Below are 25,194 nucleotides of genomic sequence, written 5' to 3' on the forward strand. Positions count from 1 at the left end.
TATGTATGAAGCTCTGACACAAGGACGAAAGTGTTGAGGCACATGGTTCAGAGACAAAAGACGTAGAGCACATTAATAGCTTTGTGTGTGTGTGTGAATCAGCAGGTGAAACCCTCCTAACCTTGAAGGTGTACTACCCATGTAATATTATGAGTGTGCTGACACCTAGTGGACCCCCTGGGTAGCACTGTTGATGTGAAGCGGATGTGAAGGGATCTGACAGTGGATTAACTCACATTAAATTAATCCACTTTTTTTAAGCACAAATGACTAACTTTTTCTGTTCGTACTCTTTGTCTCTTTTAGTAACAAGGGTCCCAGTTCAAGCCACTCAACCTCCACCTGGTATTGTTGAACTTGATGGGGAGAAATTTACGCTGCAGTGGTGAGATTGGCATCTTTGTCATATTGGTAGATCCTGTTAGCTTCTTGTCCACTTGCACTCTTAACCGTCCCTATGTTGCTGCTAACCAACAGGCTAAATGCACACTTTGAGACGAATCCAGACGGCTCCGTATCTCGATCAGAAATGTACTCTGAGTACCTGGCCACATGCAGCAAAATGGGACGAAGCAACATCTTGAACTCTACTGGTTTCCTCAAATGTCTGCGGTCAGTCCTGATTCGAAATTCTTGTTTCTTAGATAAAGTTTACGTACAGAAAATGATTGTGTTTATTATTTTCCTTTTGTCATCCCTCACCACCACAGGACGGTGTTCCCCAACCATACGATGCGACGGCAAGATGAAGCCAAAGTTAGCAGCCAGGTTCAGATCCTCCTGGTTGGATTAAGGCGACGGGCGATCCCTCTGCCCATCCAGTTGTACTACCAGCAGCAACAGCAGAGCCCAGCGGCTCCTCCACCTCCAGCAGCTCGACATGAAGCGCCTGGAGACCCTCAGGCCCCGCCTCCAGGTAAAACCAAAAGCTTTTCTGTTTATTACATTTACTTGCATGCATCATTATTGGAACGGTAAGAACAGAAGTCTTCTTAACAAAAAGAAGAAAGACTTTTGAACATCTGGGTAGGTTGCTGATGCATGGATTTTTTCCTTCTGGGTTGTTTTTGACTTGTTGACAAGAAGCATCCAGACTGTTGGATGTACAGTCTACATTTCAGTTTATGAAAAGATGAATGCACAACAGATCATGTGTAGAAGGATTGTTTGCAGAAAGAGCAGAGTTGATATCACTTGAGATCAAAATGGCTGAACTAATTACAAAGGCAAAAACATGCTGATCAAAGAGAGAGGGAGTTACTTGCAGGAGCTAACTAGTGAAACTGGAAGATGGCAGCTAAGCTGCATCACATGTCATGAATTTGAGCACAGAAGACATTTTGGCATCCGTGTGCTTTCTAAGTATGCAACTGAAAAAATACTGGTTGATTAGTTGGCTTAGTTTACCAGTAAACCATATTAATAAAAAGAAAATGCTCCACATCAGTTTTCTGTTTGAGGAAATTAATTTTTTATCCAACCTGTTGTAGTCATAGAACAAACTTGTATCTGCTTCACGATTAATGACATAAAGCTCTTTTGTGGTAAAATAAATATGTGGTAAAATAGTAAAAAGAAAAAATTAGCCGGCGTGACTTCTGTGGAAAAAGTTGCTGCCATGAAACTTCAAATTTTCATTCAGTTGAAGACTTACATTGTTTGATATATTGTTCTCTGCTGGCTTGATTGTGCAGACACTTTTACACGTGTGTGTCTGTCATTGGGGTGAAACTCTACTGTGTGCAGAACAGCAATCATGTAGAGAGAAATGACGTTCTGCGGTGTAAATGAGATAAAGATCAGACTGTTGGACAGAGTATAAACTTGTCGTAGAGGAAATGTCATTTTCAGACTAAAGTGTTTTGGCTTCAGGTTGTATTTTTGTAGTTTGGAAGTGAAGCTAGCTATTTTTCCTATTTCTACCTATTTCTTAACTTTGCTCCCTTTTTATTAGGGGTGGGAAAATCGAATTAAAAAAGAAAAAAAAGAATAATGGCATATTTTTGCTTCACAATTTTAAAGACAATTTCTTTGTTAAAAAAATTATATTTTTTTGTTAAAACATCAATTTTTCTTTCACATAAATAAAATAATCCATTATAACATTTTTTTTTTTGTCATTTGTTATTGATGATCTTACTTGTCTTCTTGGGCATTATAGCAACAGAATGAATGTCTGGCGACTGTGGTTTTTTTCCTAATTGAAATCAATAAAAATGACAAGCAAAAAAAGTTTTATATATTTTTTCATTTTTAATCTATAATAATCAGCAATATCAAAGAATAGTGAGAATTTAAATTTAAATTGAATCAGCATCCAAAAAATTGGAATGGAATTGGGATGAAAGCATATCGTTACAGCCCTACTTCTTAGACTATATAGCATTTCTTTTGTTTGCTGTTGTGATAATACAGAAAATATATTTGTGCATCAACACTAAACAGAAGCTGGAATTTAAAAGATTAAACCAAATTTCAATATTGGTCAGGAAAACTGCAACTAGGTTGTCTCCCCCCCCCCCCCCCCCCCCATATGGTTCAGGCCTGGAAAAGTCACACAAAAAGAGAAAAATCTAATCAGAAAGTATGAAATGTATTAAATTACAATACTGCATCAGTTTAAATGGCTTCTTTGTGATGATGAAAATAATCTTTCTCTCACTCTGTATGTATTGTGTCAACAGGGTTGCCACCAGGACATGCTGCTCTTAGCTCTCAGTTTGTCCGGGTCCCGGGTCAACACAGCCCTGGTGTCACAGCTCCAGCCTCAAACGCACAGGATCCTCCTCACTCGACTGTTCCCCGTCACCCGGGGCCGGTACAGGTGCCTCCGCAGTTGTCAAATCCTCTGGCAGCACAACAGCAGCAGATCCAACCTGGCCCGATGGTCCAGATTCCTGCATCGACTCCAGCCAACCAGAACCACAGTCCTCAGAACCCAACACCTCCACCTGCCTGTCAGCAACAGCAGCAACACTCCCCGATGCTCCCCACGGGGACACCCGTCACGCTGTTTCAGCCAGTACCACAAGGTCACGTCCTCACCGCCAGGGTACAGGGTGTCTGCCCTCCAATCACCCAACCCCCACCTCTGCCTCAAACCCCCCCTCTGTCTGGACCAGCTGTCCAGGTAGACCCACAGTGTGCCGTTGCACAATCCATACCTTCCTCTTCCATCCAGGTCGGGGGTGGTCAGCCATTGAGTGTTGCTGGGGTGCCTAATTCCCAGGGGTCACGCGTCACATTTCAGAATATTGCACCCAAACCAGCGCCAAACCAGTTAGGTGGACCAGCAGCCACGATAGCGACTCCCAACCAGCAGCCTCAGAGTGTAGTAATAGTCAGTCCTAATCCTCAGCAGAATGCAGCCTACCCCCCTGCTATACATCAGATTGTTCTCGCCAACCCTTCCACCATTCCTGGAGCCCAGACGATCCAGTTAGCAGGCCAACCCGGAACCACATCCAGTCCCTGTCCATCTTCTGCCTCTCAGTCTAATACCCAGGTTCAGCCCAATCAAACTGTTAGCCATGCACTGTCCACAAAAAAGCATCCGCAGCAGCATCAGCAGCCTCCCCTTCAGATCATTTCCCCAACTCCTTCCTCTCAGCCTACCTCCACTGAGTCCAGCTTGATCAAACAGCTACTGCTTCCAAAGCGAGGGCCTTCTACACCAGGAGGAAAGCTAATTCTACCTGCTCCACAAGTGCCCCCTCCCAATAATGCGATAACCACAAGTCCACAGGTCATCTACCAGGCGGGCTACAGCACTCAGAATCCTCCTCCTCAGCCTCAGCCACTCAATGTCCAGTTGGTCCCCAGCCAGCTCCCCTCTGCAGGTTCTCCAACCCTTCAGACAGTTCAGCTCTTGCCAGGTCAGCTCATTTCCTCAAGTAGTCCAGGGGGAACCGCCATTATTCAGGGTCCCACAGCAGCTGGACAAGTCACATTCACCGTGGTCCCCAACACTGGCTTCACCACCTCTACTGCTGCTGTCGCTGCTGTCAGTCAGGGATCCGTCACTCCGGCTGTCCCCCCTCCTCCATTCTCTGCTGGAACAGTCCCACCCCACGTTCCAATAGGTCCACCTCCTCCACCACCACTGCCAGCTCCCCTCAGAGGAGACAGGATCATTTGTCAAAAGGAGGAGGAGGCTAAGGATGCCACAGGGCTGCATATCCACGAGAGGAAGATAGAGGTGATGGAGAATTCTTCTTTGGCCGAAGGAGACTCCTCCAATGGTAAAACCAGTAATGGGGATGTTGCGGCAGGTGCCAAGCTGCTAAATGGTAGGAAGTGCATGGAGTCTAATCTACCTCCATACCACTCAGGGAACAGCCAGGGAGCACTCAATGGCCCGGCTACAGAGAATCATCCTGCTAACGGGAAGCAGGCCCTCTCCCCAGGTTTAAACATCCCTCTTGAGGGCAACACGGACCCCAAAAAGACTCTTGTTAATGGAGTGTGTGACTTTGATCGGGGGGAGAGCGGTGGCAACTTTAACAAAAACATTCCAAATCACATTGCTTCCAAACAGTACTTGGGGAATGGGGAGGTGGCCCCCTCTGAGAAGAGCCACAGCTCAGACTCATGTCTCCCCAGTCCTCCTCCTCCCCAGCAGGACACTGCCAAAGCCCAGCAGGCTGAGCGCCTAGTCAACGGACCGCAGGCAGTAGGCCACAGGCCTTCCTCGGAATTAACCAATGGACCTTTGGGGCCAGGCCACGCCACGCCGGTGCTAAGACAGCAACTGCTCCCCAACTCTTTGCCCCCCTCCGCTGTTACCTCCCAGAGTCTCAGTGCCCCTCCTGCAAACGGAGTGGCCTCCGAGGCTCGAGGCCTCAAGAGGCCGGCTGAAAACGAAGAACGCAGCTCATCATCCTCGGGCATCCCCAGTAAAGTGGGAGTACGGATCATCACTATCAGCGACCCCAATAACGCCGGCAGAAGCTCCACGATGGTGGCAGTGCCAGCAGGAACAGACCCAAGCACAGTAGCCAAAGTAGCAATAGAAAACGCCACTCAGCAGAGGAACTGCTCGCCCACTCAGGCAGCTGGCACAACGGTGAGTTAGTCTCTCTGGAAGCCACACTATTCACTCCCTCTTCTGGTTATGGGATTTGGTCTGTTTGAGTTTGTTTTATTTTGTTAGGGGAAAAAGGTGTTTTGATGCATGCTGAGTAAATGAAGGAATATTTTAAAACTGCAACTACACTACAGTTACACTCTGAGGCACAAATAAAAGCCCACATCCTATAGGAATATGTAATATGAAGACATTTGAAGCAAACAAGGCTGAAGTGAACTATTTTGATTTTTTTTTTTTTTTTTTTTTTTTTTTTTTTTTTTTTTTTTAAATATCCAGTGGCACACCTGAACAGACTTAATTTTCCTGATCTACCCTGAACATCAGGCTTCAGTGGGAATGCAAAAGCAGCAGACCTGAAATAATCTTTAAGTCCTCCTAAAGTTGAAAAGGACTAAAGATGTCGCCTGTTGATTTTATGGACTTAAAGTTGCTGTGCAAGTAGAAAAAACTGCTCACAAGTTAAAAGGTTGAAGAGGGTCGTCGTGAGACTAAACATTCCCATTTGTTCAGTTCTGTTTTTATTCACAGTAGTTTTTAATGTTTTTGATTTACTGAAGTGATGACACTTTAGTGTTGGAAGTGATGGATGATTGACAAGAATGCACTCTTCACACTTCTGCTCAGTGTTTTCACTTACACTCAACACACTTGTCATTCTGCACAAATAAGCCTGAATCAAAGACAAAGAATTGATTTAATAAAATAATTTTGTAACATGAACCCTTTGGAGGTTAAGAAGGTGAGACTAGTTAAGACCATGTAGCTCTCACTGATACCCACCTCCTACAGCAATGTGGCTGAGAGAACAACTCCTGCTGAAAGACGGACTGGGGTTACTTGTCAGTCAACAACTTGTTTCTGATGATGAGTTCAGGCTGCTGTTTGCTAGTTCTTCTTTTGTTAAAGGTGTGTGACTTTCATTCGCCGCTGCATCTGTGACGTCTTCATACAAATTCCTTACTTTTCTCTTACAGCCTACAGTTACCCCGTCCCCACCCCCCGTCTCTCAACCTGCACCAGCGGGTACCCACAGCCCACACCTCCCAGCACAGCAGACCCCCGCAGCACCGCCAGAGCCAAGCAAGAAAGCAGGGCAGAACTTCAAGTGTCTGTGGCAGTCTTGTAGACGGTAAAGTCCACGTATATCGACGCTCCTAAACATCGTCTCCAACTTGACATGAAATCAAGCTGAGTCTTTGTCAATCTTTTCTGCCTTTTAGGTGGTTTGAAACACCGTCTCAAGTGTTCTACCACGCAGCTACACAGCACGGTGGAAAAGATGTATACGGAGGGCATTGTCTGTGGGAGGGATGTGAACCTTTTCCCCGACAGAGACTGTCCTTCATCACGCATTTACAGGTAAACTCCAATCCCTGTCATCTGTGGTCCGCCGAGATTCTTTAACACGAATTTAGTCTTGTTATGCCAAGTTTAGTGTCACAACATAAAATTGTAGCATGGTGTGTAGGATTAGTCCTAATCATTTCCGCTCTGCTTTGCCAGGATAAGCACTGTTCTCGAGAGGCTTTACTGGCTGGACTCAAGCTAGAGGAGCAGCAGGCACAAAGTCCGAATCAGACTTCTTCCCAGTATGTACAACATCTTCCGTTTATCTGCAGTACCAGGCTTGTTAAATGAGAAGTTTGCTTTAATATCAAACCAAGATTAAACAGAAACTTAAGTAGCCGAGTTTTCAATTATTTAGAATATCTTTTCATGAAACATTGAACAGCTTTAATATATTCCCGCCTGACTTGTCTGCTTGATATCTTGCAAAGGACCCCGCCAGTGGCAGGCAGCACTCCGGCACAACGGGCACCGAAAGCAATCGTCAATCATCCGAGCGCAGCTCTCATGGCCCTTCGCAGAGGTTCTCGAAACCTGGTCTTCAGGGACTTCACTGTGAGTAAAGCCAAAATGACCCTTACCACCATTTCTCCCTGCATTTCTGTGGAGCTCACACACGCTGGTGTGTGACTTCCTAAGCTCTGGGTTGGCTGAGGTGAATGTAAGCTGCTCATAGCATGAAACGCCTGTTGTTTTTCATCTCGTCGTGGCTCATGCAGAGGTCATCGGACTGGGAAAACATTAGATATGGATAAAGCAGGTTAAAAGGATGTCCATGTAGCTATTCATCAGGTTCTATAGAAGATCTATAGTCTCTTTTCTGGTCTCCATGTTCTCTTCCATGACATAATTTCTTTGTTTTCTCTCAGGATGAGAAAGAGGGACCAGTGACCAAACATATAAGACTAACTGCTGCCTTAACATTAAAGAACATCGCCAAGCACTCGGACTGTGGTCGCATGTAAGTATCCCGTTGAGATGAAACAAGTCATTAGAAAAGGTTGTGTGAAACATGTCAGGTAAATGGTATCATTGTAAGCCTGACTGAAAATAAAATCTGCAAAAGGCTGAAGGAGTAAAGATGTGTAGATGATCTCCAGTTTGTCAACAGATGTTTAAAAATGTATGTATTTTTTACAAATAATTTGCCAGAAACAAAGTTGAGAAATTGTGTCTTTTCCATTTATATTCTAAAATCTCATCAAATGTTTTAAGGATTTTAAAAGAATTGCATTGAAGGATATGTGCTTGCACCATTCTTGTGCTTTTATATAATAACTACCTTTAACAGAGACGGTATAACTCACATTGTAACCTGGAGTGGAGAAATAAAATTAGTTTACCTTTAAATCATTTTATGAAAAATTCCTAATTAATTCTTTACAGGAATGTGAATTAACCACAGAATAAAAAACATGTTACCCCTTAATGAGTCTGTCTCTACAGGCTTCTCTGCAAGTCTGATAAGTTTGAGCTGTGCAGTTATGTTTTTATAGGTTGTACATACAAAATGTATGTGCTGTATTGATTCTTCCTGTACGATACCTGCTGTCTAGCAGGTTATTTGCAAGATTTTTTTTTTCTTTTTTCCCTTTTTTACATCCATCACATTTTTCATATTTGGGACTGTAAGAACTGACTTAAAAATGATTAATTCTGCTTTTCTGAATATTTGTATGCATGGCTAAAGACAGCTTTTTCTCTTGTTTCTCTTAGGTTGGTAAAGAGGCATGAGACGCATCTCTCTGTGCTCGCACTAAGTAACATGGAGGTTTCCACCACGCTTGCCAAATGCCTTTATGAACTCACACGCTCGCTTCAGGCTTAACGCCAAAAGGAAAAACGCCTACCACCCCATTACCCTCTCCTTTGACGAGAGGAGCAAGCCACCGATGAGCCGTAGCAGGTCAACAATGCAGGGTCAGGGGGTGGTTGGGAGCCGAGGGCCAGGAACCAGGACGAAGACCCTGATCCTGCTGCAACTTGCCACCCATCTGTCTCCCTCTTATCCTTCAACTACTTCCTCGTCAACCTGTGTTCAAACCCCTCCCATCCTCTCCATCTGCGCATACACAGGAAAAAGAGAGAAGAGAAAAAGAAAAGAAAAAAACCCTGCCTTGGGGTCTTCCACCAGCTGCCCACCAGGGGGAGCTCTTTGAGACTGCTTCCCCGAGGGACTCCACAAAACCCCGAACACGAGCACATTTTGTTTATTTAATTAAATTTTTTTAAATCGTTGTCTTTTCTTCTTTTTTTTTTTTCTCCTTTTTCTTTATTTTTCCTTTCTCAAAAGAAGTGCGTGTGAGCTGTGGGTGACTGAAGAGTACAGATGAGGGGGGCCAGTTGGCCACGGGAACCTCTAAAGGTGTCTCATGTAAGGTGTAGGAGGACTTAGCTGGCTACCGGCGCAATGGTTTCTTTTTTTCTTCTGTGTTTTTGTTTTTGTCTTTAGAAACTCGGTAGCTTGGTTTTCTTACTTGAGTCAATATATTTTCACTTATTTATTATAAATGAGTACCATTACGATTAATGAAAAAGAATCCTGTAAATACGTTGTGAATATATATAAAGAAGATCCATTCTTGGCAATGCAGCCACTGGAGAACTTGCTCTGTGGAGTAATAGAAGCATTACTTTGGCAGAATTTAATAAATTAGTATGTTTTTTTCTTTTTTTTCTAATGATCCCTGGTCACTTGTATCTAATGTGATTCTATACTCAGCAGTGGATGAATGTACTTAAAAACTTGTAAATAATTCTGCAAAGGTACTGATGCTGTAAAGCTTAGGGAGGGGAAAAACAGTTTTTTGTGGAACTGTGACATTTTTTGTATTATAAAACCTTGTAGAACTCATTTTGCTGGCTGAAAGAGTATGGAATAATATATCTCATGTCATTTTGTAGAAGAAAAAAAAATATTGAAGGTATTCTCTTCCCTTCCTCTACCCTCACACACCCTGTCCCGCCACCACGCGTGCACACACAACACAAGGAGCATATATCCACTGTAAGCGTTTTGTCATTGTACGTGCACTGTGCGCGTACCAAAATTTTTTTGTATTTGTAAATTGGTTTAAATACATGGAGTTTTTATACAGGTTTTCTCCTGTGTTCTTTGCTTTACGTGCAGGTATGATATTTTCTTCACTACTTTTTTCTATCTTAATATAGTGTGGAGTTTTATTGTACTATTTTTTCATTCTTAATACCATGCCACATTCCGGCTCACGTCCTCAGACTGTCCTCTCTACCGTGTGTTGTGTAACATTTGACTGCCTGTCGTATTAGCATCTGACCGGGGCGACCCAACCATCTTCATTTCTGCGGTGTCAGTAGGATGTGTGACTATACATAGACCTAACAGTCTGTTAGAGATTGGCTTTATTTACTTTGGTGACTGTTTATAGTTTTTAAATAAAACACTGAACATTTTGCTTGGGGTTTACTCTTGTTTTTGTTTTTTTTATAGCCCTTTATCTGTTTAGGAAATGCATTTAAATTCTGCTTCCTGGTTCACGGTTGGAATCCATACATATTTTTAAAGTGGTATTGTTGCATATTTTAAGGTATATTTATAAAAGCAAACATCTCTAAAGGTTGTGTTGCGCAAAAGCCAAGGTTTGTTCAAAATCGCTATTTTATTTTGTAGCATGTGTATTAAGTATCATTTTGTAGTGCCTTCAAACTATTAAGATTTTAACTACAGTGTCCTTACTTATGGAGAAAAGTCTTGTACAATTTGTGGTCACTAACTCAGAAAATGTTTTCAGTATTGGTTTATACCAATGTCATACAAATATGTTTACACAATGCTTTAACAGTTTTTAGCCTTATAATTTAACCACTTAAATTTAGCCACTTTAAGCAACATTTTAAATTTTTAATACAATAAGTAGGGTTTTTTTGTTTTTTGTTTTTTTTGGTAAAGTAAGCGCAAAACAAATGAGTTATGTGTGGGAGGGTGAGGGTTACAATAAAGATTTTAAGTAAATCAAAGGCTTTTATTTTGGGGGAAAATCAAATGTAAATCCAGCATTGCAAAAATGCAGAACCATTTTGAATTGTGCAACAAGTGTGAATGAAAGCCAAGATCACAGAAGCTGAGGGTCTTTAATGGTATTTTAAACCTCATAAACTAAAAGGCTATCAGTTTTGTTTGATTTACACTGTTCAAATTTCAACAAATGTCATGTCAGAATAATATAAAGGAAAAAAAAGAACAATTAGCCACATTTACATGGAAGTTCTGAATTCATGGAATCCAAATAAGTGAGTGTCCTAGGTTCACTTGAACCAGCTTAAATACAACCTTGATAAAAAGTATTCTGCTGTGTCCTAAGTCATACGGCACTGAAAGGGGAAATGTGATTTAAAATGCATTTTTTAATTAAATGTCATAAATATTCATAGCTGAACACTAACAATAAAAAAAGCTTTCATATCATTACACGTACTGCTGCTGCAGCACATCATATTGTGTCTGATATCATGCAATACCATTCAGCAAACTATTTGTTTCCATTAAAGGATCATTTCACTCCCATACATCCATTAAAACTGGAACAGCGAGTCTATTGATTGCTTGTACTCTTGATCTATCATGCAAATAGTGTCTAAATACTTCAATATCATGTAATTCAGTTTCATTTTGATTTTTTTCTTCCCATTGAGGTGAGATACAGTAAATAATTAGAAATTCATGGTTATATATCATGAGGTACAACTTCAGGGATGTTGAAGTTATATTGCCAAGCAGATGTGTTTGCTTGACTGATGTGTTGTTTTCAGCAGACATCAGTGTAAATCTTATTTTTTATTAACTAGACTTTTGATGCTGCACTGAAATCTTTCAATTTAATTTAAATCAATTCACTAAATGCTTGTATTTCAGATAAGTACCAAGACATGGGAAAAAAGGACTTTTTGAATGACTTATTAGGTAGAGTGAGATTAAAGAATTAAATGTATGTATATATGAATCCACACGTACGGAATATATTTTTAAAAGTCCTCTATGTTTGTTTATATAAGTTTATAAAATCCCAAAGATAAATCCATTCTTGTCTGTAATGCCCAGTGGCCCCAATAGGTGACGCCAGAGGCGCAAACTAGCAGCTAGACTGCAAGACATGTGGCTGAGACTTTCTGAAAGCTACGCTTCATTTTTAGGTGAAAATAATTTCCAAATAACGCGATTTATCAGCATTATACTACAAGAGTTTGGACGCTAAAAACTGTTAAGCAGGTGGAAAGCAGCCACAACTGCATTCAAAGGTAAGTTACGACACTTTCTGCTAGCTAACTGGAGCTTTGCTGCAAAGCGGCTAGAAGCGACGTAAGCAGGTGCTGTTGTTTAAAGCCGCTGGTTAGCTTTGAGCTAAATTCGCCTGCTGCCACCTAGCTAGCCAATCTATGACCTTCAATTCAGCCGTCCAGGCTAATTATAAACACTATTTAGCCGTCGTTGCTGTCTGGTTAATAACAGACAGTTAGCTCTTTGGTAACCGTGTTTTTTTTTGCCAGCTACAGCGGCTCGGCTAACAAATAACAACCGTGTTGCCAGCGTAGCGTTGGCTGGTTGTTCAAGTTGGTGCCGATGTAGTGGCTCCGGTTCGTAGGCCGTGCTGGGAAAAATGGCAAAATAATACGTTAACGGCTACCTTTCTTCCAACTTTTCACATTTCTGGTGACATCTATAGCTATATTTTAAAATTAGCATGTGGCTTTGATATGACTTTAGGCTAATGTTAGGTTCCCAACAAGCCTTGAGTGATAAATGGCTAAGTCTCTTGAATAACAAAGTTGGATTGACAGTTGGAGCACAAAGCTCATCAGTGGCCTGTGTTGACATAATTACTTTTTAAATGTGCTAACACCAAAAACACTGGACCGACACTATCGTGTCAGACTTTTCCACTTGTATGAGGGTAAAATGATTAAAATGTTTCAAGCCAGGACTTGCTTTTAGAGACATAATATGAAGGCAAAGGTGTTGAATTCCGTGTCAGCAGCCTATGCGCAGGGCCGGATTAAAAGTACACAGACCCCTGGGCCCAGATTATTCCAGGGCCCCCCTTCCCCACCACAACATTGTAAAAATTGTGAATGATACACTGTGAAACAACATTTCTAACCTCTCTTAGCCAGTGGTACCAATAGCAATACACTAGACACTGGTGTAACTATCTGGCTTTTATGTACATTTTGTTTCATGGTGGTGATTGCCCTACGTGGGCCCCAAATGGACGCGGGCCCCTGGGCCTGTGCCCATACTGCCGATTGGATATTCCAGCCTCGGTTGACATAATTTATTTTTAGCGGTGAGAAATGTGTTCACTGAACCGACACTATTGTCTCAGACTTTTCCACTTGTATGAGGTTAAAATGATTAAAATGTTTCAAGCCAGGAGTTGCTTTTTAGAGACATGATTTCGAAGGCAAAGGTGTCAGCAGCCTGTGCGACATAATGGCCTGCCAGGGTTCTTAATTGCATCTTGAAATGTATATTAAGACTTAAATCTGGACAATTGAAGCTTGAATAATCTCTGGTTATGTTGGTTTTAGAAACCAAACACGAAGGGAGTCAGATAATCTAAAATTAAACTATTTCACTTTCACTTTAAAGTGACTAAATCACCAGAAATTCACACCAATGAGAAACCTTATTTTTATTGCCTAAAGCAGTATTTTCTTAAACTTTTTTGAGCCAAGGCACATATTTTTCACTGATAAATCACAAGGCACACCACAAGGCAAAATGTTTTATTTATTTTTAAAAAGTCCATATAGTTAAGATGAAGTCCATGTCGTCAAAGCCTCTTGAATAGAAAGCAGATAAACACAAGAAGGAATTTTATTGTCTTTCACTGGGACCTGTTTGGATGAACACATAGCTGCTTTTTAGACCAATTAGGTGAAATTGGGTAATTTCTCAGAGCACACCTGATAGTCTCTCACAGCACACTAGTGTGCCACGGCACAGTGGTTGAGAAACACTGGCTTAAAGCATTTCCAATAATAGATAAACTTGATGAATATAATGAAAAATCACATACTTGCTTTAGCTTTGATCAACTGGCTTTTGGTTGCATTAAATCAATCTGTGTCTTTGCTGATATATTGCATTTTAAAACTCCGTCATCAAATTGGAAGACTGTAACAGGAGACCCTGGTCTTTCATGTCCTGTAAATTTCAGACCCTGTTCTCTTAAACTGAATGCATGGTTACAATAGGTGCCATCATGTAGGAGGAATTATGGAAGATTTTACTTTGTCGGGGCTATAAAGACATAAAAGACCTAATAATTAAACTCCAGTTTAATCTCTCTCTTAAGGCATGGTTTTTCTGGACAAAATATATTGACAATGCCAACCATATTTTTAATTACCTCCGCCGAGGAGGTTATGTTTTTTTACCGGCGTTTATTTGTTTGTGTTCAAGATACTCCAAAAATTACAAACGGATTTTCATTAAATTTTCAGTAGTTGTTGGAAATGTGAAAACGAGGAACTGATTTAATTTCGGTGCTGATTCAAATCACTGTTTGGATCCAGGACTTTTTTAAAGGATTCTCCCTTAGTAAAGCTCCCAGAGTGCTTCTCTAGTCTACAGATAATACATGGCTTTTTACTAATTTCTAGTTAAACTAATTACGTTTTCATTTGCATCAGAGTTGCTCTTCATTAGGAGAATGCACAAGCTTCATGTAGTAATAATTTACTTATTTGCTTTAATGCAGGCTGCAATATGAAGCGATTAGTACGTTTACAGGACATCAGGGTGGAAAAAAATTCAGTTGTATTACTCAGCCAAAAGGATACTTTTTAAAATTCTGTCCTCTGTTAATCTGAAATGACGAAACATAAAAGCCCTCAAAACTAGACAATTACTCAGTCTCAGATAATACAATTTGAAAGTCACTTAACTCCTTCATTTATGTGTGCAGCTTAACTTAAATGTACAAAGGTGCACCGCACACATTTTTCTCAAATTAAATTGTGTTTTTTTTTCCATTTTTTTGCCACACATTAATAGGGCAGTTACAATAGGTTTTTATCCCGAATCTATTTTCTAACAAAAAAAAAATTTTAAATTGTGAAGCAAAAAAATCACAATATTCTTTTTTTCGATTTTATTTTCCCATCCCTACACATTAATGCACCTGAATTGCCAACAAAGCTCGTCTCTTTAATTCATTTTCATGTTTATTTTATGGGTAAATGTGCCAGAAATTGGGATGGGAGTCTCCCACAGAGAAAGTTACAAGCAGCAGACTGTCTTGAACCTTTTCTCACAGTCCACAGGATCGCAACATCTAACATGCTTCACTCAATACCTCCATTCTCCTCCTGTGGATGTATACTTAGACAGGGATGTTTGTCCACCTACATTGCAAAGTTGAACTCTAACTGTGGCTCAAGCTGTGACTGACTGTATGATGTTTTCAAGGCCTTTTAAAAGTTCACCTTCTGTTGTTTTTTATGAGGATGTCCTATGACGGGGAAAAAGGCAAGCTGGTGGAGGCAGTTGTGAAACTTTGGAAACTATAATTTATATTGATCATATTTTGACCAAGCTGCCACCCTGTGGGGAAGTACATGTAGCTGGTTAGATGTCTGTTACTCCTCACTTCCCAAAATATATGTAACACATCATCCCTGTAAAACAAAGCAATAGGGACGAGAAGGACAATGGATGCTGTTCTCTTACAGTGTGGGTCTCTGTGTACAACAATGCTCCCTGCAACACTTCTCAATAACTGCTCGTTTAGGATAGTTTCTAGTTCTCTGATCAGGACTTGCCTCACTGACATCACCAAGAAAAACCTCAAGGTTCCTTGCAACTATCACCATATACATTTCAGTTGGGTTAAGGCTCATGCAAAATTTTCATTTTACTTATGTGGACTCTACTGAGACTTGATATTAACATGTTCTAGGTCTGATCGCAGCTGACAGGACAAAATACCTGTATTACCTGGTGTTACAATGCATTTTTAGTAAGTGTTTGTAGTCAGACCTCAGTTTCCTGTTCTGCATGCAAATAAAGGCACACGCTGCTTAACACTGTCAGCTGAGCAACAAAAAGGGCATGATGTTTTGTAAAATTGTATGTTCAGTGATTTGAGAATGACATGAGTCCTCCAACAGCACAAAATAATTAATTTGTGACGTTGAAAAGCTCACAACTTCTGCGAACTACAGAAGAATTTTCAGTTCTGACCTGAACTCTGAAGTAAAGTCTTGAAAATATTTTTAAAAAAAACCCAAAAACATTCTTATAATAATTAGCAGCTTTGTTGACTGTAACATTAGCAGACTTATCACATGCACAGGAAAGCTACCACACTGGCAACGAAGCATGTCGTTTAGTGTTCAGGTTGTTTTTTCACTCTGAGTCAGGAAGTGGACACGCTCATTTCCTTGAGATTGCTCCTCTCTGGCCTGTTAGTCAGGAGAAGTCACCTTTTGTTTTTTGGAGAACCATGCACTTACCAACTCAGACGGAGACTCTTAAACTGACTGCAAAAACTTGCAGATAAAAGACACTAGGAAAGAGGTGTTGGGGTTTGTTAGATCACAAGATGAAACAACTTTATTTTGTTGTTTGCATCAGTTGTTTGTGGATTGACAGCCTGAATCTGCAGGCAAGACCCTAAAAAGGAAAAAAAAAGTTGGTCTTTGTAACAGCATCGTCATAATACTTCTGTCTCTCTCTGTGTTACAGTGATCAGGACAGCCAGAGTCCAGACATGACAGGAGCTGGAAGTGGTGAGAACAGTGAAATCAGTAGCAAAGTTCATATTGTTACTGTCCGCAGTGATTGGAAATGATCATACATGGTTATTACATATGTTTACAGAGAGTGTGTCTCTTTGTGTTCAGGTGGCTGGGGCCCTCCTGATGGGTCAGATGCTGAGGAAGCAGAGAGATGTCCTATCTGCCTGGGTGTTCTGGCTGGAGGCGAGCTCGCCATGCCTGACAGCTGCTGCCATGTTTTCTGCCTCAGATGCCTTGTCACATGGGCAGAGGTGATGTTCACTTACACCACAACAAACTAAACTGTTTTATTTATGTATTAATGAGGTTTTGTTTGTTTGCTTTAAAGTTGCAGATGTCTCCCTCCTGCCCTGTGGACAGGAGACCCTTCAGTGATGTTTACAGGTGGGATGGCAACCTCCGCCTTGTGCAGGTCAGTATGGCTTCTGCCAGTGTTCTGTTAAAAACTGGGTTGCTTAAGTTGTATCCCTAAAACTCCTAGGAGTTGCATGAATGTTTATTTCTGGTTTGACCTTTATGTTGGACAAAGAAAGAGAATAAATATGATCCTGCTTGGTTGTTTCAGGTTCCTGTGAGGAAACGGCCAGTTCGAGTGGAGTCTGAGAGTTGCTGCTGTAGAAACCCTGAACAGAAAATCTGTCTCAAGTGAGTTTTCCTAAGATAGTCTCATAAAAATCAGTGAACAGAGATCTGATAAGTTCAATGGAAAATGTATTTTTTCTAGAAGCAAAGAAAGAAAACTGAGGCGGCAGAAGACAGAGAGGCAAACAACTGACACCAAAACAAAAGGACTTGTGAGGAAATGTATGTTTTGAACCCATCTACCTCCAAAAATCTGTCTGACCTGCTCATGTGTCCGTCCGCTGCATCTGATTGTCTGTCAATCTAATTTCCAGGTAATGACGAGGATCCCTCATCACTGAACAGAAAAAAGGTGTGCTTTGCAGTTTGTGCCGTCTGCTCTTTCTTACATTCAGGTTTCAGTTTTGGCTTGAATATCACAGTAAAAACTCACTGGTGTTGGATGTATTTTCTCCAGGTGAGGGGAACAGGGTGCTGCACGTGGTCACCACCTCCCCATGTGTCAGTAATAACATCCACTCAGGACATGTAAGTCACACTTTCAGCTGAAATTGAAGCCTATATTTACTGAAGCCTATAAAATGTTTTTAGAATTCTCATTGTTGCTTGCATGATTGTAATTTGTTTTCTATATGCCTTTTTTGTGAAATTTTGTATCAATCCAATCTACTTTATTTCCATGGCACATTTTATAAACATAAACAGTTTCCAAAGGGATGCGCAAATAAAACACGGAAAAAGATAATGTTACAATACTAAAATATCAACTATAATAAAACAGCAAGAAATGCATAGTTATCACAAAACAATCACAATAAATGGGTTAAAAAAAAAAAAATTATGTAAAGTATCAAGTCTGTATACAGGCGGTCCTTGGGTTACATGGTTCTCGACTTAGTTGTTCCGACTACAATGCTCATTAAAGGTGGAGTATGTAAGGTTTTCAATATTTTCAAAATAAATTAACTAAAAAAATAACTACAATCATAATTAGATAGTTTTTTTTAAAACATATAGGTTCCAGTCTGTCCATATTTGATGTGTTATTAAATTACAAATTTAATTAATGGAACCTACATGTTAAAAAAACTATCTAATTATGATTGTAGTTAATTTATTAGTTAATTTATTTTGAAAATATTGAAAATCTTACATACTCCACCTTTAAATCAATGTAAAAAAATAAAAATAGAGCAAGTTTCAAAGTTACAAGGTCCATATAAGCTCTGGGAACACGTGATGCGAAGGCTGACACGACGCCTCAGTGTGTGTATATTTATTTTATTTTAATTGAAATGTTTATTTTAATTGCCTGTACTGTTTTTTCATTAATGTGATGTATAATACATGTAGTTAGATAGTTACTTTGTGTTTTAAGGGAGTATTTAGGGGGTATTTAAGGGTAAAAATCTGACGTCAGCAGAATTTCAGGTTACGCTGCGGCGTGTCGTTCATAAACCAAGGACCGCCTGTAATTTTGGTCCACTCAAACGATTGTATGGAAAGACCACGCTGATGCTTGACAGTCAGACGGAGCTCTTTTATTTGAACACTTTCAAGTGAAAATCTAACATTTAGCTGGTGCTGGTATTAAGGCGATTCATGCAAAGATGTCCAAACACCTTTAAAAATCTGCAACAACATATTGTGCAGAAAGGCAACCTTCTTAGATTATTACTGTTTATTGTGTCATTGATTTAATTAAAACAATCCGTAAAGCTGGAGAAACAAGCTGTCATATATAGCATGCTATAGTAAACTTCTTTTTCTCATGTTAAACACCAGAGGAAATAGTCTGTATTTTCCTAATAAAGCAAACTTTCACGTCTCCATTCAGTATACAGAGAAATCTGAAATAACCCATTCTTGATCTGTAGGGTTTAAAATGGAGTTAGCCCACCCTTTGCAGCTATAACAGCTGCAACTCCCATGGGAAGGCTTTCCACAAGGTTTAGGAGTGTGTTTATCACAATTTTTAACATTCTTCTATATACATTTGTTGGATCAGGCACTTGTGTGTGCAATCGCTTTCTTGCCAACAGCGTCTCAAGAACAGTACGGTGTAACTTTGTGTGGTAAATTGTGATTGAAAGCTTATCCTTTAGGTCACAGGTGTCAAACTCTGGTCCTCGAGGGTCACTACCCTGCTGATTTTTGTCATTTCCATCCTCCAACACATTTAGCTGAAATTAATGGGTTGTTGTAAAAAGGTTGACAAGCTGTTGGATCCAATTTATTTGAATCAGTTGTGTTGTAGCAACGAAACCTCAGAAACCTGCAGCATAACGACCCTCAAGGACTGGTGTTTGACTCCCCATGGTAAGGTGATCTATGGAAGTTTTCCTGGGATTTATTTTCTGTACAACAGATTTTCATACCAGGCTCAAAATGCAGTCTTTATTTGGTGACTATTTGATCAAATCCATAGAGTGATCCATGAGAATATATTTTTTTGTTTATCACATTGTCATAATAAAATAAATTTACTCACACTGATATGTTGCTGAGAGACCTCTTAAGTTATGATGAAGTCACTTTCTGTCAAATTTTTGACCAGTTAGACAGCTTAACTTGATGGTAATATCCAATCTTGAACAGCCAAAGATCAACAAGTGACTAAGTTGTCTGTTGGAAAGGGACAAAATAATTTCCCTCTATGGCTGGAATGAAACCTAGATGATGCTTTTGACGCATAATGAAAGTGCACTCTGTTGATTCAGTGAGGATAGAAGGTGAATAATAGCATGTATGACTGTAAAAGGTGAAGAAAACAAGGAGAAAAACATGTTAATTCATAGTTTATGTTGTGTGTTTTTCTCATTGACAATACGTTTCCTCCTGCAAGCCTTGAGAGAATGATATGCAGATGGGAAGCAAAGGCTTGGCTTCCGTTGATTTGTGTCCTGTTTGGTGCTTTATGCATTGATACATACATTTTATACAATTTTAGCCTCATAATCTGACAACATCTGAAATTTGACAAACATTGTCAACATGTTAGCTGATTAAAAGGTCTGTTCTAAAAAGTGATGCAGGTCTGAAGGTTTAATGTGTCTTTATTTTTCTTGAGGATGGCTTCATGTACAGTCAGCAGTTGTAAGTAACTTTAAAACAGGGCTGTTTGCAGGGATTAAAAACTTTGTGGCTGCATATAACTGTGCTCTGATGGATGCAGTACAAGCTAACATCTCAAGGGATGTGTTAGGTTAGCCTAGATAGATTTTTTTTTTCTTATTTAGGCCATCGATGTCATGCAAACGTTTTATTGTAACTTTTCTGCAACCATTACAATCTGCTGCAGGCAATTTCTTTCTGCTGTTGAATGGAAAGTGGCAGCAGATGAAAAAAAAGATGAGATTAGACCACATCAAAGTTGTGAAGATAATAAAACAGATGCTTATGATGAAAATGCATATGCTGATGAGCTCTTTGCTCAAGATCGTAGTTCAGAGCATTTCTGCTTCTACAAGTTCAGCAAAATTTTTTTGTTCCCCAAAAAATCAACATCTTTTTTCTTCTTTTCAGGTATTCTGCCACCATGATGTTAAAAAGGATGAATTGCACTTTTTTTAAAATTACTAAAATCACTTAGTAGACAAACATAGTGATACTTTTTTGTTTGATCATTTTGCAGTGCCGATCCTGCTTGGTTAGCAGAGGACATTACGTATGACAATGGATTCAAGCAGTGCAAACCCCAGGCACAGCATTGTCCTTGGCCATCCCCTGCTGCTCCCATCCCTGCTGACGGCACCTCAAGGTAATGAAATTACAGCCAGCTACCACTTCGACGATGTTCTCTCTAGTTGATGTCATTTTTTGTTTGACTTTCTTTGCTTCGACAACCTCGCTTTGACACTCTTTGTATTAAAACAGTCATCTGTAAGGGTAGTGACTAAACTCAGCTGACATTATCAGGGTCACTACTCACTCTGATCAGCCTTTGTTCTATGTTGCTGAGCGTAAAATGAGGACAACACTTCTTACTTCTTACTACTTAGTACTCCACTTTTATTGTATTTTAGGCAGTATATATAGAGATATAGATATAGATAGATCGATAGATGTGTGTGTGTGTGTGTATATATATATATATATATATATATATATATATATATATATATATATATGTATATATATATATATATATATATATATGTATAACATATATATATATAAGTGCATTACAAATTAATATGAAAATGAAATATTCAGTGTCTTTCCTCCTTTCACTCTAACTTTTTATGCTGCTTTACTGACTGGTGAGCCGTTCTCCACAGTGACTCCTTCGTAATTTTTCTTTGTAACCAAATTAATCTGACAGATTATTTAATTCATTTGTCTGGATTTGTGTCTTCTGCAACCGATGCTCCGTCACTCGGTTTTCCTCTCGTTCGCTAGTTGCATTGATCTGCCTGTATGGTTCATATATAATCATTTTTGCAGAGTGCCAGAATTGAGGGATATTGATAGATCAAATCAAGGCACCTGTAACCACAATTTAATATGGAAGCAAGTCATTACGTCATTTTTATTTTAATATGTTTTCACAGGCAGCGTTTTCATGGAGCTAGTTGGAACGACAGCTCGTTTCCATTTGGACTCATCTCATCTCCCTTCACCGCCAGTTCACCGTTTAGCACGAGTCATTTTGGTGAGTTACATCTGATGCAGCTGACATAATTTCTTATAACCTCAAATAAAAAATAAACCCATAGAATTTAATGTTAACAGTTTCATGGTGAAACATTTGCTCACTGTTGTCTTGTTGAATTTGACATCATATCTTTATTGACAATTTGAAAAAACGCTAAATAGGTCACAGACTTTTTAAATTTACAAAATGACTGAATAGAAAGGACATAACTTGCTGCTTTTATGTTACCATGTATTTTCCAGACATTGCAGAATGCACTTTTTAGCTTTTATTTTGCTTTTTGTAGTATTTCAGGGTGTAGTCTGCGCTGTCACGTGTCCCAAAGGAGGAGAGAAGCGAGGCGGTAGATCATCGACATCCAAAGCTCCCACCAAAGAGTCTTTACCCTCCAGAAGATCTGGACGCAACAGCAAAACCGAAGAGGAGACTCATGCACCTGAACCTGCATCACCTCCACAGTCCAGTTTGTCTAACTCCGACTCATCAACCAGCCAATCCAACAAGCCGGGCAGGACTTCCCAGGTACCAGCTAAAAGGAAGGGGAAACGGGTAACAAACCGAAAGGCCAGCGGCAAACGGAAACCTGCAGCTAAGAAAGCGCCCTCTCCTGAAGTTGTTAGCAGCCCAGTCGCAAGCGAGGATGAGGAAGGGAGCGATGTGGGAGAGAGCAGCGCAAAGGTGGAGCAAGAGGAAAACACCGAAGAACAGCAGGAAGAGTGCAACTCGGATCAACAGCTGAATGATGCTGATAGTGGCCTTGCAGAAGAACAAAGTGGGTTAAACTCTGCTGATGAGCAAAGAGATCTCGGATCTGTAAGCAGCGATGGTGTGCAGGCCGGTAATGAGAATCAGGAAGAATCCAGTGAACCACAGGAAGAGAAGGCTGATGGAGAAAAGAATGACCTCTCCTGTCCATCAGGATCAGCTCCTGACAGCCCTGTCTCGTGCTCGGAGGAGATCCAGCACAAAACAGAGGAAGAAGAACCAGCTAGCCCAGTTTCCTCTGAGAAAAATGAATCTGAGAAAAGGACTCCTCCATCCCCTGCTGTCTCTCAGCACTCTTTACAGGAAGACCAGATATCTCCTCCGGGTGACAAGCAGGACGATGACATGGAGATTGATGCAGCGTCAGAAGAAGACGTTGATGAAAAACCTTCAGAGGAAATGAAGGCTGAGTCATGTGAGAACTTGACACAGGCTGCTTCTTCCTCTGCTGGAGATTCTGAGGAGAATCTAAATGACTTGGCAGCCAAAGCTTCAGAGGATGCAGATGTAGAAATGCATAAATCAGATGAAGGTTTAGGAGTCGACAGCTCTGAAGATGGCACTTTGGACATGTCCAAAGATGGCAGCGCGTCCAAGGATGATGGTGTGTCCAAAGATGATGGCGAATCCAAGGATGATACTAATGTTGTCCCAATGGACTGCAGTTCCCCCTTAAGTGATCAGGGGAATAACTCATTATTGAATCTCCAGAGCGAGAAGACTTCCCCAGATGCTGAAGAAGCTCCTGCTCCTGCCTCAGAAACTCCAGGACATCCAGATAGCAGCACCAGGGACCAACAGGAAAGAGAAAAAAGCCAAGAGAGGAAGAACGGTAAGCAGCGGCGCTCTCGCTTCCACTCCCCAACGTCCACCTGGTCACCTCAGAGGGACTCCAAGAGGGAATCATCCAGGCGCTCGCGGTCGAGAGAGCGGGATGGCAGCGTGCCCTCAGGTCGGTCTTCACGACCTCGCAGCAGAGACCGAGACCGAGACCGAGACCGAGACAGGGACAGAGACAGGGACAGGGACAGAGATAGGGACAGGGACAGGGAGAAGGATCGGGATCGAGATGGGGAACGAGACTATCACAGAAGAGACCGCAGTCGTGAAAGGAGGAGGCGACGATCCAGGAGCCGTTCTAAGTCAAAGTCAAGGTCTAGGTCTAGGTCTAGATCTCGATCCAGAACTAGGTCCTACAGGCGAGCACCCAGTCCTGAACGTCCTTCATCCAGAGAACAGACTCCCCCCAGGAAGGACCGTAGAATTGGCTGGAGATCTGGGCCAGATGGATCTGGTTCTGAGGGACGGCGGTATCACGGAGGCGCCAGTCGATTTGAGAATGGTCTTCCATCAGAAAGTTCTCCTGATCGCCAAGGCTGGTCAGAAAATCCCGACTGGGTCACGGAAAAGACGCGAGGTGAAGCGGAGAACAGAAACCGGGACTCTGGCTTCAGTGGCAGCTCTTCTTGGGAAGACCACCTCAAGAGCAGTGGAAACGGAAGAGAGCCACGTGGCCGAGGAGGCCGCGGAGGGTTCGAACGTGGCAGAGGCGGATGGGGAGGCAGCGGCAACCGTAGCTTCTACAGCCAACAGGAGGACATGGCCGACAGCCGTTGGCAGCCCAGAAACAACTTCTCAGGTACAGGCAACAATTCAGGGAACGACTCGTATAGCCGCTTCAACGAAAACCGAGGTGGCGGCCGGAAGAAGGAGTCTGAGCCTGGAGACTCCATGGTTGACCGATCAGGTTGGTCGTCAGCATCCAGCTGGGCTGTCAGGAGGACGCTACCTGCAGATGTGCAGGATTATTACTCCAAGAGGGAGAGAGGAGGGCCATGCACCTGGAACAGATCAGAGGAGGAGCAGCAGCCAGCAGCAACAGGTTATTCTCCTCAAGTTTTGTTTTGAAGTCAGCCTGATCCGTTTTGTCATCTTGGCTGCACACACCACGATCTTTTCTCTGCTTTCTAACTTTGTGCGTTTTTGTTTTCAGATCCACCAAAAAGCGATCCAGCTCCACAGACAGTTCCGGGAAATGCTCCGGTTCCTGTTATGAATGTGATTCCTCCTCAGCTGAATGTTCTTCACCATCACTACCCTATCCAGAGCCTGCAAGGACCCCTCCCTGTCAGCTTGCAGCCTGCAGCTCCCTACGCCATGCCTCCTCAGGTCCCCATGCACCTCCACCCCTCTGTGCCACTGCTGCAGGTGCCTACGGTTGGCGCGCAGGGGCTCCCACCCCCTCCTCCCCCACCTCCACCCATGCAAGCAGGCAGCCAGACTGCAGCAGCTCAGCCTGATGGTCACACAACACAGGTGCACTGCAATGATATGTGGTTCAAGACTGTTATGAATGTGTTGGTATCCCTTCCACAATCCTTACTTTGACTCTCTGCTTTGTTCTAGATGGCGAGCACTGTTTTGGCTTACGGGAAACCCGCTCCTCTTCCCACACCAACCAAAGCGGGCATTGCAGCAGTGACCCAGGGCCAGCAAGCAGCCAGCCAAGTGCTACCTTCCTCTACAACTCAGCCCAGTCATTATAATAAGGCTCAAGCCGACAGTTCCAAAAAAGAAAAGGTAACACGCAGCCATCTAAATCTGTTTCTAAACATTTTTCATCTTTCTCCAAGTAACACTGTTTGTGCTTCAGAAACAGCAGATCCAAGAGAAAGCTATAAACGAAGTGAAGACAGCCATCAAACCTTTTTACCAAAAGAAGGAAATCACAAAGGAGGAGTACAAAGAGATAGTTCGCAAAGCAGTAGAGAAGGTAAACACTTACTAAACCACAGTCTATTTGTTTTAATCACACTTCCTTTTAAGTACCTAATAGAGATAGTAGTGGCAATGTGAAATATGTTGTAAACACCTACACTGATTTGAAATTGTTGTAGGATGTTAAATGCCTTTTTAAATACATTCAAAAGCAAAACAAGTTGCTAATGTTTAATTTGTTTTATCTGGGAAGGGT

General features: G+C 41.4%; 2 protein-coding genes across 4 annotated transcripts in view; both read left to right on the forward strand.

Annotated features, from left to right (window-relative positions):
* arid2 (AT-rich interactive domain 2) overlaps positions 1-9,825 on the forward strand; it is a 31,786-nt gene extending 21,961 nt beyond the window's left edge. Inside the window, exons 12-21 of the mRNA XM_079263571.1 lie at positions 307-385; positions 478-612; positions 711-916; positions 2,685-5,065; positions 6,064-6,218; positions 6,310-6,448; positions 6,593-6,678; positions 6,868-6,991; positions 7,306-7,397; positions 8,153-9,825. Coding sequence (XP_079119697.1) covers positions 307-385; positions 478-612; positions 711-916; positions 2,685-5,065; positions 6,064-6,218; positions 6,310-6,448; positions 6,593-6,678; positions 6,868-6,991; positions 7,306-7,397; positions 8,153-8,264 — 3,509 coding nt within the window. The 3' untranslated portion in view covers positions 8,265-9,825. The remainder of the gene's footprint in view (positions 1-306; positions 386-477; positions 613-710; positions 917-2,684; positions 5,066-6,063; positions 6,219-6,309; positions 6,449-6,592; positions 6,679-6,867; positions 6,992-7,305; positions 7,398-8,152) is intronic.
* Positions 9,826-11,552: 1,727 nt separating this feature from the next.
* scaf11 (SR-related CTD-associated factor 11) overlaps positions 11,553-25,194 on the forward strand; it is a 14,862-nt gene continuing 1,220 nt past the window's right edge. The window contains exons 1-14 of one of the 3 annotated variants that reach the window (XM_079263169.1): positions 11,553-11,710; positions 16,164-16,207; positions 16,322-16,467; positions 16,545-16,628; positions 16,782-16,861; positions 16,941-17,020; positions 17,113-17,150; positions 17,256-17,326; positions 20,433-20,558; positions 21,352-21,452; positions 21,742-24,102; positions 24,214-24,536; positions 24,627-24,800; positions 24,874-24,993. In XM_079263169.1, the coding sequence (XP_079119295.1) occupies positions 16,189-16,207; positions 16,322-16,467; positions 16,545-16,628; positions 16,782-16,861; positions 16,941-17,020; positions 17,113-17,150; positions 17,256-17,326; positions 20,433-20,558; positions 21,352-21,452; positions 21,742-24,102; positions 24,214-24,536; positions 24,627-24,800; positions 24,874-24,993 (3,723 nt within the window). In that variant the 5' untranslated portion in view covers positions 11,553-11,710; positions 16,164-16,188. The remainder of the gene's footprint in view (positions 11,711-16,163; positions 16,208-16,321; positions 16,468-16,544; positions 16,629-16,781; positions 16,862-16,940; positions 17,021-17,112; positions 17,151-17,255; positions 17,327-20,432; positions 20,559-21,351; positions 21,453-21,741; positions 24,103-24,213; positions 24,537-24,626; positions 24,801-24,873; positions 24,994-25,194) is intronic. The other 2 variants (XM_079263171.1, XM_079263170.1) reach the window with 2 other exon arrangements.

This window comes from Telmatherina bonti (assembly GCF_933228915.1).
Source record: "Telmatherina bonti genome assembly, chromosome: 23".
Taxonomy (NCBI): domain Eukaryota; kingdom Metazoa; phylum Chordata; class Actinopteri; order Atheriniformes; family Telmatherinidae; genus Telmatherina; species Telmatherina bonti.